At 38.2% G+C, this 18,344-nt stretch overlaps 2 protein-coding genes across 3 annotated transcripts in view; both read right to left on the bottom strand.

Moving 5' to 3' along the window:
* Positions 1–11,446, bottom strand: part of LOC126924253 (dynein axonemal heavy chain 2) — a 40,299-nt gene extending 28,853 nt beyond the window's left edge. Inside the window, exons 1-8 of the mRNA XM_050738540.1 lie at positions 9,918–11,446; positions 9,194–9,651; positions 4,855–4,991; positions 4,435–4,777; positions 3,799–4,318; positions 2,106–2,248; positions 1,334–1,479; positions 1,154–1,247 (exon numbers count right to left, since the gene is read on the bottom strand). Of these exons, the coding sequence (XP_050594497.1) occupies positions 1,154–1,247; positions 1,334–1,479; positions 2,106–2,248; positions 3,799–4,318; positions 4,435–4,777; positions 4,855–4,991; positions 9,194–9,651; positions 9,918–10,173 (2,097 nt within the window). The 5' untranslated portion in view covers positions 10,174–11,446. The remainder of the gene's footprint in view (positions 1–1,153; positions 1,248–1,333; positions 1,480–2,105; positions 2,249–3,798; positions 4,319–4,434; positions 4,778–4,854; positions 4,992–9,193; positions 9,652–9,917) is intronic.
* A 448-nt stretch (positions 11,447–11,894) lies between these two features.
* Positions 11,895–18,344, bottom strand: part of LOC126924248 (peripherin-2-like) — a 350,059-nt gene continuing 343,609 nt past the window's right edge. The window contains exons 8-9 of one of the 2 annotated variants that reach the window (XM_050738526.1): positions 12,270–12,337; positions 11,895–11,997 (exon numbers count right to left, since the gene is read on the bottom strand). In XM_050738526.1, coding sequence (XP_050594483.1) covers positions 11,985–11,997; positions 12,270–12,337 — 81 coding nt within the window. In that variant the 3' untranslated portion in view covers positions 11,895–11,984. Of the gene's footprint in view, positions 11,998–12,268; positions 12,338–18,344 lie in introns of those variants that run through there. The other variant, XR_007713458.1, reaches the window with a different exon arrangement.

The raw sequence follows: 18,344 nt of genomic DNA, 5'->3' as shown, positions 1-18,344 counted from the left end.
TTCCCGGCGCGTCAGCACTTTCACTTTTTGCTGTACTGTAGTTCATCGGGTTTTTCTCAAATGGTTTATCCGCGATATTATATATGTAGTATCAAAAAAGAGGCGGGTATACGCTTGATCTATTGTATATTTAAGATATAAACTAAGAATCGTAAGAATGCTGGGGAAGAGAGAAAGAAAGAGAGAGAGAGTGTAAGTAAGAGTGTATGCCTTGGTGACGTCAAAGCTAAATGAGTAAACGAGTGGGAGAAGGATCCGAGAGTTGGGAGTCAGCATTTTTTGACCTGAGAAGACAGAAGTTGGGAGCCGAGTGTTAGACTAAGACGTACGAAGATATTGTAATCAGTTTTTGTATTGGGTATTGCTTGTTAAACTAAAACTAAACGTAACTATCTTCTCTTTGCTCTAGACAATTTAAGATACTACATATAATTGTGAATAGAGAAAAACTGATTTATCCATGTTTCTTGGTGTATCTTCATATCACAATGGAAATAACGCGTGTAACAGCACTTCCGGATTAACGAGTAAGTGTGTTCCTCACGGCAATCGCTTCACGCAGCGATATATCGGTCTGGTCCGGGTTTTCGGAGTGCCGTAAGAATTGCACCGTATAGCCTACAGGGATAACGCGAGAATGCTTCGTGCGGATTTTGCTCTGTGAATGGCCGCATTTGTTGTCGATGCAAGGAAGAAACGAGCAGTTCTGGGTGAGAATGAAAACGTCGGGACAGAACGACGCTGTGTCTCGCTGTTATTTCATCGCGTTCAGCAACATTTCTCTTCTACGTTCATCGTTTGAAGTATAAAGAGACATTTTAATAAAATATTTCGTATGATATATATTTTTTCCTAGTGGACAAACACTTGGCCGTGTAGACACCCGAAAGGATGCTAAATATTCCGAATATTTGGACACTGAATGCCTGGAGAGATTTTATGTCCCCATAAAAGTTCGCATCTACGCGAACATTCTCCCTGTATGGCGATTTATGTTATCAAGATTGCTTTTTACGAGGGCGGTCAGTTTGGCTTTCGACAACGAGTGATTCAAATTGTGTATTATAAGCTTTAGTCTTATATAAGAACTGTAGAAATAAATATATAAAATAATCAAATAAAAATGATATTTAACAATTTTTTGAACACTTACGTCTTCAAGAACATCCTTAAATCCATCCAAAATAACCAATACATACTGAAAGATAGTTCTGTGATAGCCCAGTAGAACTTCGAAAGTTTCGTCTCTTAAATAATTCATTATACGTATCCAATGATTCATCCTTTACCTTCAAAATTTACCATACTCATTTTAGATCCATTCAAATCATACCTGGTTTTCAGTAATTCTTGCTGTAAATCCTCCAAAGCGTAAGTGTAATTCTGCCTGATTTTGATCATCGACGTATCGCAAATCTTCTCACACAGTTTCATGATATCTTGGTTCGATTCTTTGTAAACGTCGATGAACTCTTGAAGCTGTAAGAGAATACGTGCGATTGAAATCGACCTTTCCACTTCTCGTACATCGAGAAAACTGTACGACGGAATGTACGATAGGAATCTTTGACAACCCTGACACCTGCTGTGTGTCGGAATATTTAAGAATTTTGCTCGAACGAGATATGTGTCTATATATTTACTTATCGACATTCATTCGTGAGAGTAAGATTCTTTTTACAAAGCTGTTCGAGTCACTAGACCAAGGCAAGGAAGCGAACAAGGTCGAACAAGACACCATACCAAAAACGGGTGAATTTCGCACCGTTTAGCAAAAGGCAATGAAGTGTCCGGCTTTGTCCTTCGACCAAATTCCGTCGATTTGAACAGGGTAACGAATGACCGCAAACGCGGCCTCGGATATCCGCTATTGTTATTCCGTTTCGCCGGCACGCGCTCTTCTTGCTTAATTAAACAAACAAAGGCTGCGGACATATCCCACTTGGCTGGGTCAAAATTTAATTTCGCCAGGACAGAGCCGGACTCGTTGCATAAATTTCTGCAGCGCATAATATAGGCGTCGCCCTTTCCGACCGATTTAGGTTGGACGAAGAGGACGATAGCGACGGTAACCAGAAACGGAGGAGGGACAGAACGAAGCGTACATTTGCCGTTTGGTTAAAGCAATCCTCGATGTATGCGTCCACGTATTCAGTGTTCCATGTCAGCCTGTTTAAGCCGGGATTGATCTTCCTGTCTACGTGGCGAATTAGTTCACGGAACAGATCGCGTTCTGTCATCGACAACGCTGAAAAACACAATATGCTATATGTACATTAATACGTATACGTACTCGTTTATGCGCGCATGTGTCCACTCGACACAGTTCACCGCAGCAGAAACGCGATTATCCGAATCTGTTCGTTCTAGCGTACATTCGATCGTTCGATTACCATTTGATGTATCAATTCAAATTTCTCGTTGAAACGTACTCCTATTCGAGGATTTTTTTAAAGTAGCGCGCAGGCTTTTCAGAGATACAAGGTTACGATGTAACGATGTACGATGAAATTATATGGTTACGACGCTGTTGGTTCGAACTACTTGGCTGACAACGTACAAGCCGATTTCCACTTTTATGTTATTCCCTGCTCTTATGATATAGTCTTCGTAATATAGATAGTACGGTATAGATGAATTGAAGTTTCAGTGAAACTCTCTATTGAACTTTTTATTCGTAGATTGCGTTCCGAACTCGTTAAATTTATCGACGATTCTTCAGAAGGAAATTAATTTATCGGGAAACAGATTTTCAGAGGAATTTCGAGGAGAGCGAGGTGCATCGTTTTAATTAACTAGGATAATCTAGCGTGTTCTTGTTCATAAACTTTGTACCTACCATCTTGACATTTTATAATCATGACCGGGATTCTCTAGTCGATAATAACATGTAGTGGCGTGTTAAGAGCGAGCCGAAAGACGCGCCAGGTATTTCTGAGGGAAATGTACTTGACCAACTATTTCGCAATCTCCAGAACTCGAAATACAAACGGAAAGTTCGTGCACACCACAACGTTTGAAACTTCGAAACATCTGCTAGAATTTGTTCCAACACGTGTCTACGAGTTGTTCAGATTTATACAAATGATAAAGAAGAAACATCAAAAAAAGAAAAAAGTAGATGAATAACATTCCAGATAAGAATAAAGTAGATGTTCAAATACTTTCGTAATCCAGTGTATTTTCATCGATTTAGAAATATTCATCAATCGATGGAAGTGTCAACCCATCGTGATAAATAGCGGACACGACGCGGTCTTTGGAAAATGAAGGTCCAACCGGAATTTGCGCCACGCCACTAATTATTGCTTCGTAACTCGACGTATTCACAGGGTTTGATGCATCAGAAAATGTATATACGTTTAATAGAATTTGCCATGACGTGGAGAACGTCAGTTAGTGAGTTTGGAAGAAGCAATTTAGTGAGTTTTAATTAATCACGCGCTACGAGTTCCGTAATCGGCATCGATGAAAGGAAGGAGAAAATTAAGAAGTTGCGGAACATAGAAACATTGCGATATTTCATTTACAATATCGTTTAATGTCACTTGAAGACCTCGAGGTTCGTTTTATTCTATAATCTGCATTAATTCATATACATATGAAATTCCCATGACCGCTGTAATTTCTGATCGAGTTCGAAATATTCGAATAATCGAGGAGATAGTAGACGATCGAGGTTGAAAAAAATTTAGTAGAAAATTCTGAAATTACATGTAAAATTCCCAGTGTGGTATTAATGCATCTTTGGCGTATTGTTAAAAGCTTGTTAATAGTTTAATATTGCAACCAACTAACCTTTAATCACCTTATTGTAGCCAATAACTACAGCAAGAACGCTCTCGTAAACGAAGTTCAGAGTTTCCCATTTATCGTAAACGATTTGAACCTGAACAGGGATAGTGAATTTGAGAGTAATCCAATAGGCGGTTTCGCGGCATAAATTCAAAATGTCCGGGTTGATGTTGCAGCATAGTAATCCAGCAGACGAGTCGCTGCGTCGCATAAGGAAACGATCAAGCTTGACACGTGGATTCTCGCCAACCTCGTGTATCCATTTCATGTATATATCGGCAACGAAATCCTCGATCGATTTCTTTAGCAGATCGTGCTGATAGTAGATATCCTCGCTAAGACCGCAAAAGGGCATCCACATGGCTTCCTCGAGCACCTCTCTTGTTGATTGCAAACGAGCACCTTTCAGTCGTAGATTCAATGCCCTGCCTGCATAATATGGAGTCATCGAAGGATACTCCTCCTTTTCGTCCAGTATCTCCTGCTTCGTTCGTTGGATATCTTCGCTGAAGAGTTTCCATATCTATGGAGGAACGAAATCTTTCTTTTATCTCACTTTCCTTAAATTTTCGCTTCGATATAATTTTTATAAGACATCTTATTTAATTTTGAAAATTTGAGATTTTACTAGCTTCGTACCTCGATCGTTTTAGTATCGAACAGAGCTTTCAGTTTCTCGCGATTCATGTAAGTGTAGAAACTCTGAAAATCCTCCACTGCTTCCTGTACGCTGTTCAAGCGTGCGAAGATTGACGTGACTAGGTTTTCGATGATGACTTCTAGATCTTTCATTTCGTTGCGAAAGGTAAACATGTCATCGTGCCACATGCCGTAATGAACATCGAGGATTCTGTTGGACTCCTGCTCGATCTTCTGCAGTGCCTCGTGAAATAATCTTTCGATTTTTTGACACACCCTTTCGCGCTCTTCTCCCTTCGTTCCACTGAACAGCGGTCTCATTATTTCCGTTGTTTCGTCTATTCTGTGCTTAGTATGCCAATGGGTTAATCCCTGATCAAATCGTCGGTCGACGGGCGTGAAGAGGTGCAGACTGATTACCTGGCAAAATCGATCATCGCCTGACAGATCTCAATCATGTCGTGGCACCTGCTAATGAAAATATCAATATGCTGGAATATATTGTCCCTGTCTAAATCCCATGGTATGTCCGTTAGGCTATTGTGGGCTTGCGCTATCTGCAAGGCAAACACACAGAGATGACTGTTATTCGAAAGAATTGTCTCGTGAAAATATTACGCACGATCGAGTCAGTCGTTTAATATCCGGCCTAGTGACGCATTCAAATCGATCCGCGATGGAGAATGTGACTTTAAGCCGTTAAATGAGCTTTTGTTTCACCCTCTATACGCTTATCCCATTTTATTCTGCATTATCGGCTGTTCTGCCAGTGAAAACAGTTCGCTACCATCTCCACGGGATGGTGTATACATTCCTTTCAGTCTATCAGGGGTGAATGAACAGGGATGTGTCATAATTCGCTCCTACTATCCCCTTTTAGCACCATCAACTAGTTTATCTCGCGTTAATGCTTTATCGTATGAATTATTAATACTATTTTTATTCTACATATTACGTACATTACATACGCATAAATATTTCTTTCTATTTTTATCTCCCTATGGATAAAAGTTGAAAGGTTGTATTATTTATATCAGAAACTTTGAGTATAAAGAAATAATTCTTCGTCAATTCGTCACTTCACTATCAAACTGTTAGTCGTTTGAATTCTGACAATAAGTATATTCCGTTCATGGTATGTTCTTATCTCTATACTATTATCTCTATTATGTCTATTTATATTATTCTTTTATTCGTTTCTATTATATATAAATAAATATTCTATATATTCTATATAGTACCTCTATATCATGGTATATATTTCATTTCGTTCATTTTAGTGAAAGTGATACTTTAAAAGTAGATATCTTCTAGATAAAAAGTATTGAAGAAGCTTTTATGATTCCTCGAAATACCATGCGGGCTATAGACTTTTCTATATAAAATCGTATCGCATTGTTACAGGGTGCACGAGAATTTTCTCTTGTCAAACATCATTCTAGGAACGCCATTGACACACCAGACGATTCAATTTCAAAGCGTTCGAGTGCATGATGTTGTTACGTCATTTCGTATCTTGTCAACAATCAGGCTGGCTTTCTTCCATTTTTATATTTTTCCCGTTTATATTTGGACGATCAATCGCGGGATCGCGATTCATTTTCGAAAGGGACGCACTTGATCGTTTTTCGAGAGCTTCATAAACAATCGGAATATCGAAATTGCAATATTATTTCGTTGCTCCGTTGCTATCGTACTATTTTTTCGCTGTGGCGCCTGTTTTTTAATAATTTGGGTTGAGATTGTTTTCGCACTATATTGCGCATTCTGTATATTTGCACGCTTTTAAATTTCTCATAAATGCGCTATCACCAGAGATCTGCTAATTAGATGTACAAAATCTTTTCTAATTTGCATAGCTTTTAACATTACCATGCTTTAACATTTACAAAGAGTAAAAAGCATCGTTTGCCAGCCTCAATTCGTCGTCAAAACTCTTTGTGATCTCCTAAGGAACGTTGTTTCACTCTCTATCAATGACTCATAGTATGATTATTGAGATTTTTCACGGAAAAATCGAGAATTTCAGACTTTTTGACTACGATTTCTGCGCCCTCAGTTTTGCGAGAATAACCACAATGCGATACGTAGCCCACGGCAATTCTCATCTCTGTCGACGCTTATCTAGTCACACGGGAAACGCCTAAGTCGAGGTTACTGTGACTTCCGTTTAACGCGAAAATTTGATCCGGTTCCAGAGGCAACCCTCCTTTCGGCAACAACACGCCACCCCCGTTGCGCAGGATAAAATGATAACTTTGAGATTGACGAATTATCTTTAGACGCTTCCCTTCTTGCAGCCTTTTCTGTTATGAGGTTGTTTGATGATAGTTTAAGATGTGATTTGCTTTCTTTCTTAATTTTATAAATTTGTCTCAGTTATCAAGTACACCAAGTAGTATAAATATCGAAATATCGACGAAAATAGATTAGATAAATATTCATCATTAGACTGCGATGTTATGCTCATTCATATTTTTATGAATGTAAATAAACTAACAGTACTCAAATAGAAATTTCGAAACATTATAACTAATGTCCCGGTGCTTTGAATAATTTTTATGTTTTTGAATATTGTGTCCAGTTTGTAAATTTTTAAATACAAATGTATAAACATGTACAGTTTACTTATCATATTTTTTCAACCGAGTTTTTCGTTTAATTTGTGACCATATTAAAATTATCAGTCGCTCAGTGGTCTTAGCAATACTTTTACGTTCATTTGCACGTTGCACGGATGCTCGCGTGTTGTTTTACCACGATCCGTCGCGATTAAAGGAAGATAAGATTAATTGCAGGCTCGAGTCGCTCGCCTCGGCGAATATTATTTTAACGGGGATGGGAGCGTGTTCCCGCGTTCACGGGGATCATTGTGAACCGGCCAAAGGGTGGGTACAATTACCGTGACTTCCGCTTAACGCGGGAACTCCTCACTTTGCCTAACGGCTCTTTCCTAAGTATCCAAAGTAACTCCGCACACGTCGTTTAATAGTCCTTTAATGCACCGACCGTCGACTGAATTTGTACGCGATAACACGGTGAACATTCAAACAGTCTTTCGAAAGCATTATATGTATTCAAAAAGTAAAAGCAAATATCGAAACGATTAACGAAATATCAGGCATTTAAAGCAAAAGTGGATTCTACTACATTTTTATGAAGTACATTTATATATTATCGTTAAGATACTTTTTCAGACACTTGATTTATTTTTAACATGATCTATTTTAATTATAATATTACGGATAAAATCAAATTGTAATTATATTTAGATCATGATTCTATCAAGATCACATATTCCAAATCCTGTATCCTATTCCATCTTCTATGTCTTATATCTCATATCCCACATCCTATGTTATGTATCACGCAACTATTTTCTATACATAACATCTCTAAAGTTACATATTAGGTTCCACGATTTCTACCTCACTTTCCATACTATTGACATACTCTGTATTTTACATTCAACATCTAATACCTACAATCCCAAAGCTATTCCACAATTCACATTTCCATCCCACATTCCATATTTCATATAGCTTATCTCATATCCTATATTCTACAACTATTAGTATTCCTAACATATATCCGTATCTTTCACCTTACTTCTCACACTTCATTTCTCCATTCCATATCCCATATTTCATATTTTTTTCTGGTACTCTATATCCCACATCCCGTATCACTAGGAAATATCTTTTATCTTTGCTTTTGTAGCATATACATCTATTCTTCCTACATTTAACGTTTCATATGTCCTATTTCCTCTTCTGTGTCCCATATCCAGTATCCCTGAAACATATCTTCCATCCTTATTCCCACAGCACATATCTCTATCCGACGTCTCATATTTTATATTTCCATATCCTTTACTTTATCATACGTTTTCCACATGCCCTTTTTCCACTTTATATGCCCATACCCGGTGTATTCTTCTCTGTATTCCAAATCCTGCACTCTATATTTCAAATCAAACTAACAAATTTCCTAAATCTATGTCAGCGATTACGAATTTCAAATATGGAAAGTGCCGGCCCTTGACGCGGTTTGTGGGAAATTCGTTGGAAAAAAATCCATTTTGTGGGAAAAGAATTTCATCTCGTGAGTTAGTGAGTTCCGTTCGTGGAAAAGGAATTTCATTTTATGGGACAATGAACTTTATTTTGTGGAAAGTGTCCATCATTTGTGGGTTTTGTGGGAAATTTATAGGAAATGAACTTCATTTTATGTGATAGCGAATTTCGTTTGTGGAAAGTGACGGTTTCTTACGCGCTGTTCGTGCGATACATTTTATCTTTTGTAGGAAACATACTCTTCGTGAAAATTTTCTTACTTTTGTCTTGCGTTTAAATTAGAAGGGTGAAATCATTGAACTAGGATAGGGAAAATGAAATGAGGAGTAAATACAATGACCGGTAGGGAATGTAAAGAATGGAGTAGTGATGTAGGATAGGAAACATTAGATGTATGTATTAGATTGTGTGTATTTGATATGAAGCACAGAATTTGAGAAATGGAGTAAGGAATAGGAAACGTGAAATATAGAAATTTACACATTATCATGAGTTCACGAGATATGGGGCTGAGAATATAAGATGTCGGAAATGAAATAAGGAATATGAAAGTATAATAGGAAATGTTTCATAAATATAAATGTAGTAAGTGTTACTTATAATGAATTATACAACTTATTGAATATTAGAGTTAGTTCACTTTTGCTCTCAATGCCTCACTACGAAGAAAAATGAATATTAACCTTGTCATACAGTGCTTTATAATTTTCACAGGCGTCTATACACTGTCTGAACTTTTGCATGGATCTTCTGGGCTTCTCAGAAAATACTTCATTAAAGTCGATGTAATCTCGACACAGGATAATAATTTGATTACTAAGAGCCTTGAAGAGATTCTCTATTCTCTCATGACTGCTATAGAACGGCGAATTCAACCAGATTATTCTGAACAGATGTATGATTAACATCAGATGTTCCTCGATGCTTGATGGTGTAGTGCATTTCTCTAATTCTGCAGAGGGATCTATCAAGATTCGAAGATACTCGATGTTAGATTTGGCTTCCTGTACGCCGTCTTCGATCTCATCTACTAATGATAAGAACTGACGAGCATAAGTCGAATGACTTATTAATAGGAATTCTGCTATTATTTTCACCGTTGGGTTCTGAAGCTGGTGGTTTAGACCGCAGAGATTGTCATCTGTTAAAGAAATAATTTTTTATAGTACAAATATGTTTAGAAGAAGGAATGGAAGCTTAGATTCTGGGAGCTGGAGTTATACACATTTTATTAGAATATACATTGAAATATTCAAATTCGAACATTCAGATTATAAAATATTAATTTAATATTTTGTAATCAGCGTACAGAGATTTATTAAAGTGAGCTGTCCAGAAATCCCAGATCTAATATGCTCTACAAGCAAATACATACTCCTGAAATATTTACGAAATGAAATTACTAACATCGATAAATCCAAAAGTCGTACTCGTCTTTTAGACACAACAATTCGTTGGGTGTCGCTTGCTCTTGGTCTGAGAGGGCTATCCTTATTTGGGTGGTCCAGTAGGCTACCACACTCTCCATCCTCTTGACCAACTCCTTATCGGTGCAGTCCTCTTCGGTCAGGTTGCTACCCTCACGAGGTACATATATCACCGTTAAGCCCAGCATTTTGTACGTAAGGTCTGTTAAGTTGCAGAAGAAGGTGTCCATGTTCATGTAAAAGTCCGCCTTCACGCATGTATCTCAGGTTAAGGAAGACGAATAAGTTTCTCCATCGATATTTTCCCTTATTTTTATTTTTCCTGCTCCTCCAATACTTTCGTTATAACTTATCGCGATATAATAAAAAAAGGGCTTAGCTATTCTATTCTATTTCGTTCAAACAATTTCCCACTGAAATTTAATTTTTATGATTCCGAAAACAGAGATTAAGAATTATGATTCGAGAAACTATAAGAGATCCAGAACAGATTAATTCACAGAGATGGAAACCAGTAAAAGTGTCAGGTCCTGTTCATCTCTAGGATTTTCGTTTAAAATCATGTCCTCGCTATTACAGGAGAACGGCTCCTTCGATTCAGTTAGAATCGCGGATCCATTAGAAATAATGAGACGACTTCCAGCCAAACACAATACAATCGTTTCTGACTCTAGGTGGACCTAATAATCCGTCGTTCATGGCCTTCCGTACATGTACAAACATCGACGCCGAATTTACCAGCGGCGAGTTGCGCAGTGCATTTAGTCGAAAATTATGGTAATAATAACTTCGTTCCACCCTTCCTGTTTCACCCTCTCCTTTTAGTCCTTCTTCTCTTCTCTCACTCTGTTGGTCGACACTGGGCCGAAAGTTCGCGTGGTGCGCTGCGGTAACAGGGATTGCGCGGCCGAAGTTACAAATTCGCTTGGTAACGTCGTCAAGTCGGGGTTGTTGCGAGCTTAAGCCGAGGAGACTGTGCAAATGTTGGCCGATCGTCCTTTGTTCCAAACCCTCTTTCGTTACTGAAAGCTATTTGTTAGTTTCGATGTAGACAAACTATTAGTGGATTGTCGTTCAGTGCCTGTTAGTAGTAGAGCTGTAAATAAGTGAAGTCTAAATTGGAATCGAAGACACGAATAAAGTATCAGAGAAAGTTATGAAACTAGGTCGTTGTAAATTTATGAAATTTCCATGAAGCCTGATCACTTGAAGTACCGCGTTGGCTCTATCATTAACTTAGAATATTCCTACTTTCAAGGGCTCAGGAACGTGAAAAATTTTAGGCATCAGAATTAAAAGTATCGCTATCGAAATTGTTACCCCAAAGTGGCAAGATTATGAGAACTCCGTACCTAAACTATACAAAAGCTTCCGACAAGTTTCTCTCAAGTAGGAAGCTGAATTTTGTAAATTTGAATTTCGGAAAACGCCATTGACGCGGGACATTCGCCCACGAAGATTCTAGAGCGCCCACTGCTACCCAATTAAACTTATAGCTGGCGGTTTTACACCCACAGATTGTTTACCAGAAAGGGAGAGAAAGAGAGGGAAGAAGAGCAAAAAGAGAAGAAAGTCCTGGAGGAGACAAGAAAGTTTCGTAGTTCAGCTCGTTGAAGTATCGTTACGATACCGTGCTCCCCGGAAAACTTTCCTTGACTAATTAAACACGAGTTAAGCCACTGAACAAAGCGGGCGAGAATCCTCTCTGGATGGATACTGTCTGGCCAGGTTTCGATCTTGAGGAAGATCGGCGACAGCACGTTTTGAACAACCGACAGCACGTGCTGCTCTACTTTATCGTTTATCGAGCCGAACAACACGCGATTCCGAAATGTGTCCGCTCGCAAGATCTCTTGTGGTTCCCTGATGAAGTAAGTGAGCTCGTATACCGGTACAATAGGGAACGACAGAGAAGCAGCGAGCCTGTTGTATAAATAATAGATGGTCAGGGTGGTGAAGTTCGGATTTAGAAAGAACTCTCGAATTGTCAATTCCAAGTAGTAGGACCAGTCTTCCTTCTTTAGTCCGCCCAGGGTTGTCATGTCTTTCACACAGTTGACCTGGAAGAAGAGGAAGATTTTTTTCATTTATTGGCTGAATCTTTTAATAATGATTAATGTTAATATCAAAGGGTTGATTTTCTTTTTTCTTATGATATGAGTTTTAATAATTGATATTATCATTTTCTTTTTTGCGAAGGTTGTAATTCTTGGTATTTAGGATAAGGCTGAATCTATCCATAATCTATCCAGTATTGTGCATTAAGAAATTTCTCCACGATCATTATCCTTTATGTTCCTTTATGTTCTAACATCCGAGTTAAACTACTAACCAGGTTCGACAGTTCCTGTTCATCGTAGATCGGTCTAAGTTCCTCTTGAATTTCATCGACTTCGTGTCCTGCAACAGAATATATCAACGTGTCAGTCAATATCCACTCCACCAAATATATAATTTTTTCCCTAACTTGTTTCTTTTCAGAAGCCCAAGATCATCGAATTTGAAAATTGATCAAGTTCGCGCGAAATCCAATCGTAAAATGAATTTAGGACCATGGTGTGTATAGACAACTGCGTTATCTATGATACTATATAAAATATCAAATTTACCATACTGCATGTATCTAACAATTTTCCCGAGTCTTTCTTCTCAAAGAGTTAAAGAACGACTCTGCACCGGGACCAAATTTTCTCCGATCGTAAAGATCGTTCGTTAGACGGCGATCGAAAGTAGCGATCGCGATGGGTCTCCTTAAATCCGACGGGAGAGTTAAATCGGACACATTCGTTTCTAAGAATCTCTCCTGTCCGTTCCGATATCGTTTTTCGTTAGTTCTCTTCTTCTCCGCCCCGCTTTCTCGAAGGCGCATACAACCAGAAGAGCACCAAGCCCACCACACCCTCTGTGCCACCCTCAGGATACGACTTCGTTGCTGGCAATCTAACAGGAACGATAAATCGCGGCCAGCTAGTGAATCGGCGGAAGAGGAAACACGTTGGGTGATCGAGGCGCCGCGGGAGGACACGTTGCCATAATTTATTAGACTATGATAGCGAGTATTATGTAGATAGTACCGATGTTCTCTCCCTCCTTCCCTTCTCTCTCTCTCTCTCTCTCTCATTTTCCTTTTGAAACATTCTCTCAACCCGAGGGACTTATTACTGTCACGCAGCTTTCCATGCCAATGATTTTTCACAAATTTTACACCCTAACCCTGTCACGTTCCTCATGGTATGCTTTTTTCCCTTTTACTCTTCGTTCTTCGTCGTTTCTCTTTTCTTCCCTCGTTGGATCTATGCGAGTGATGCGAGGAGGATTTCACGAATTTGTTCAGCAGTCGCGAAAGATGTATTCGCGAAAGGAGCACGTCACTTTCTGACGAGACTCTTGGTTGTGAAGGTTAGTGCTTGTTGACTCTTCCAACGCCATCCAAGGACTTGTTGTTGGCTATTTTGCACAAGGGATGATAGGGCGGAAATATCTGCAGGAATTTGAAGAGGAGCCTATCGCGCGGAAACGTTGTGCTTCGACCGTGGCTATTAGGCATCGGATTTTTGGTTCATCTTTGGATTTTGAATTATATATCTTTGTATCATGAATTCATGACAATAATTTGGATCATACAGCTTTGGGTTATAGAACTTCGGGTTCTAAATTTTTAGATTATAGAACTTCGGATTACGCATCTATGAATTCTAGACCTGTGCAGTAAAAGATACTTCAGAAAGATATTAAAACGAACAAAGATCTCTGAAATTTATTTTATCTTGTTTACGCGATGCTTCTGTTGCATCTGATGTATTGTTTACAAGGTTTCTACATCAAATATTTGTAAAATATTTGCACAGGTTGTTTTACGACGAAAGTGCTAGGAAATGGCGAGAACGGATAGTGTTTGGGATGTAACGACGGAGAAAGCTGGAATATGGGTTTTTTTTCAGGTTTGGAAGTGAAAATTTGTTGCCTTCGGCTGCTCGACAGTCCGTGTGTCATAAAACACAAGCGAGTGTTTCAACTTGCCGACTTTTACGATGCTCTACGTCTTAACAGGATTGTTTCGCCAAACCTGTTTACCGTTTCATTTCTTCTAATTTATTGTGATTGTCTTCCCTTAGATTTAAGTATCTTTTTGCTACTATTTTACTTAGGGGTGAGTTCCATAATTATAATTAAGATACTTCCCCGTTCTTCTTGCTACTGCAAATGGATTATCTTTTTTGCTAGAGTCAAGTACTCATTTTATATTAACGCCATGTTCCAGGCGAATTTTATCTTCTGGAAACTTCTAAAAAATTCAAGACATTTTGCATATTTCATTCTCAGCCGAAGGCAAATCTAACCAAAAAGATTCTAATACCATTCGTATGTACCAGCAGTTCGAAATTTTTCCTCTTTCTAAAAATTTCTCCTACAGCTTGGTCCAACTGCGACAATTCGAATTTTAATCGCTATCATTTTGAACATTTTTTTTTTCCTAAAAAGCATCGCGAGTGAATTCCCGGATCTCGCACGGAACATCGATAATCCGCGCAGCGTTACGCGGAATGCACGATACGCGCGAAGCATCGGCCGATAATGGAAAATGTATTGCCAGCAGGAAGAACAGCAAGGCACACGTTCCAGCCGCTTTTTTCACCGGAAAAAGAGAGTGACATTCTCGCGACACGCATGGAAATGCTCGGCCTGCCGTCAGTACGGAGGATCATCGCCGAATCGGCGAATTACCATTGAATTTTTCATACCAACGTTGCGATTGCAAGGGAAAGGAACGTTATCGCGATGCTATGAAAAATATGTGAATTCTATTGCATTTTTTTTTCAAATGAGAGGTTGGTATTTCGGAGGTTTATTTGGCCAGTCATTTCATTAGAAACGCGATTATAGGAATTTTATAGCAATGTTGGCAAAAAATTGTTGCGATTGCAAAGATATTTGATTTTTATTAATTTATCTGAAATAGGAGTTGACTTTCAAGTGCTTATCTGGATAAACACTGGATTAACTGCGAAATTATGAGAATTTCTCAGTGACGATTACAGGAAGCCAATCTTTATTCAAAAAATTAATTTCCGCCATATATTTATTTTTTTTTTTAAGAGCGGCTAATTTTCGCATAGTTATTCACTCGGCAATTAATTTAGCTGTGAAATTATTTATCAGCCATGATAAAAAATGTCCTCTTCATTAAAATTCACGACTACTGATCGTAAAAACGCGACGAAAATGTTAATTATTTTTTGTAAAAGGAGGGCGTGGTTTTTCGAGGATTTATTCGGAGGTGAATCACTCGATTAGCAGCACGATTACGCGAATTTCCCAGTGGTGATCGTGAAAAGTCAGTCGTTCTGTTTATTAAAATTCATTAACATTGTATCGATCGGTGGATGAGTGGGGTTGGTCGGGGGTTGGGCTCGCAGGGACACGGCAATAACGATTCGCAATAAAATTCTCGTCCAGCGGATTAACCGTTACAATTTCGTTACGCGTTCAACGCGAAAGTAATTCCTTTTTTTTTACCATGGTGCTACCGGGGTGGGACACGATCGAACCTCGGTGAATATCGTGGCAAACATTTTTGCTTGGCCATGCTGGTATATTAACACGCGTGCGAGCGCCACAGACATAGCGACCATTGTCGACGTAATTACGGGCACTTTGCGCGGTGTGCGAAATAATTTCGCCATCCTCTGTTAGCCATTGAGGTTGTGTAACAAGCTACGATTTCAAATTTTCCTTCCTCGAATAGAATCCAATTTTTTTTCGCGATAGGAAGGATAAAAGTTGAGGAATGAAGACATACGACAGGAACAATGTGTTTATTCTTTTGCAATTGATATTTGTGATTTTGTAGATTTGTTTCTGGTTTATTTCTAGATTGATTAGAGATTAGCCATAGATGATTCTCCTTAAAATGATGTTAATGGGTCCGAGATAATAAGCATCGATTTCAGTCTTTCGCCCTTCGGATAAAATCGGATCTTTTCGTGATAAAATCGAAATTGACATTTAAGAACGAAGACGTAAGATAAGAATGTGTCAGTTCCTTGTAAATGAGAGTTTTATAACTTTGCAGTTTTATTTCTCGTCGAGTTAATTGACAAAGTTGCTGATTTGGAATATACGACAAGAAATACACTATGCCTAGATGATCGTAATTAATGTGGTGTAGTAGAAACAAATAGGTATACGTATTTAATAATTACCTACTGTGTAATTACGTTTCAATTGGAAAAACAAGTAAATTTCTATATTGAATACTACTAATAACGCTACAGGTAATAGAATAATCTTCTACATTTTAGAATTATCACAAGACAGGACTAAGATGTATGCAAATAAAAAAGTTAACAAGCATAGATTAACGAAATTTTTCAAACGCACTAAAAAAGATTCTAGCACCTACCTAATTCACGATTTCATCCCCTCAATTACGAAGAGCGACTGCGAAGGGGTTAATATGAAATTAAATCCCATTGGCGATTTTGCGACGAGTCCTCGGCGCCGAATTGCCGTCCTCGATCATCCACAGCCAGTCCGTGACATTAATTGTTCGCAGGGTAGTTTCAACCTTCTCCCTTCCTCCGTTTCTCGCTACCCTATGCTTGCTAAATCTCCTTGCAGACACCCGCTGGATATTTCGAATAAAGCCCCATGCTCACAATTCGAATGCTCGTTATTCAACAGACAGGTATTGGTTTATCCAGTTTACCTACTTTCTAAACTAGCGACGAATTAGCCACGTTTCTCCTTCGAATCGGTTCGAGAAACGGGTCTCGAATTACCATAAACCCGGAGACAAATTAGGAACTCGGATACGCCGATTAATCGTCCACCAGAGCGGCCACCTTCAGCATCATAATTCAACCCCTCGTATCGATGCTACCCCATTGTTCAGACTCGTTCGAACGATTTTCTCTCCAGTTTCTGTTAGTTGGAGCTACAAGGTCGAGCAAAAATCTTAGACCTTCCATTAAAAGCTTCTGTCTCAATAAAATCTTACTAAATTCGTGAACGAAGGGAACCATAAACGAAAAACACCATATCTAAAATTTCATCTTCACATAATTACGCGTTTTCTAAAAATATATATTATTTTCGCTGTATATATAAAACCAATAACGTCAGTCGTTTAAGATCTTTGCACATGCGATCGATATGACGTTTTATTGTACATGATCGATAAGAGTGATTCTAACTTTCTTTCGTGTCACACTGTATAAGAAAGTTTAGCGGAATTAAATGATTTTAAGGAGGGGGGTTTAAAGGGGCGAATTATAAAATATAGGAAAATATTTGAAATAGCTTGAAAGTTTGTTAATTATAATGATTCTTTTGTGACTGAAAATATAGTACATAAAGTAGTTACAGCGATCAAAGCAGAAGGTGTTGCAACATAGGATGAAGGAATGATCGAAGAAGAGTAATATTTAAGAAAAACAAAACTTTCTAATTTACTTGTTTTGAGTATCGGGCATTTAATAACGGTAAATTGAACATCGAGGAGCGAGCTGTACATAATATTAGACCTGGTGGAGTTCCTTTCCGCCAATTACCACTCTTCATCTTCGCGGCTCAATATTGCTGTACTTTCATCGTAGTTTCACTTACATCGTAATAAAAATTCCAACGCAGCGAAAAAGAATTTACGAAGAATCTTTGCTAAACTGTTCTCTCTAATTTCATCCTCTTACTTTATAATGTCGCGCAACATTCGTGTTACGATTAACTTATTTAAAACTGGAATTTCAGTTTTAAAAAGACTAAAACAAACGATGTATCTGATAAATGGAACGGATGTAGTTATATATTTCAGTTGAGATTTAACATTTATAGCGTGCTCTTTACTGGTACACGAGATCTAACGTTTTCTGATTGAAAAACATTTTCTCTACTGACCGATCTTGATTCTTCTCATTAATTTTCTTTTTTTATTACTGAATACGTCACAATTAATTCTCGTTGAGAATTACAAGTATGCCGACTGGAGTGTTACAACGGCATATCCATCCAGGGGCAGTTGTACGTAAATTCAGCATTTCATTATTTCACAGAAATTCATGTACATGAAATAATCATCTTTCGATCTTGAAAATACTACAAATTTTCCATACAATTTGATACAAATTCTACGCGATATTTAAATATCTTCCATCAAAATTCCATCGAATTTCGTCAAAAGAATATATTAATACCAATTTTCAAATACCCAACTAATATATCATAAATCACAAGCGACAAACTGTATAGAGGGTTAGCGAATACCAACATCTCAAGATAATTCATCGCGGAATAACAGGTTGGAAGAACCAAAGAGATAAAGGAGACTCCGGAAAGAATAAGAAAATTGGGGAGGAAAATCGGAAGAAAAATATAGGGAAACTAGAGGAATTGGTAAAGGGAATAGAGC

The sequence above is a fragment of the Bombus affinis genome, chromosome 14, assembly GCF_024516045.1.
Source record: "Bombus affinis isolate iyBomAffi1 chromosome 14, iyBomAffi1.2, whole genome shotgun sequence".
NCBI classification, from domain to species: domain Eukaryota; kingdom Metazoa; phylum Arthropoda; class Insecta; order Hymenoptera; family Apidae; genus Bombus; species Bombus affinis.
This window is presented reverse-complemented; position numbering and strand designations above follow the sequence as displayed.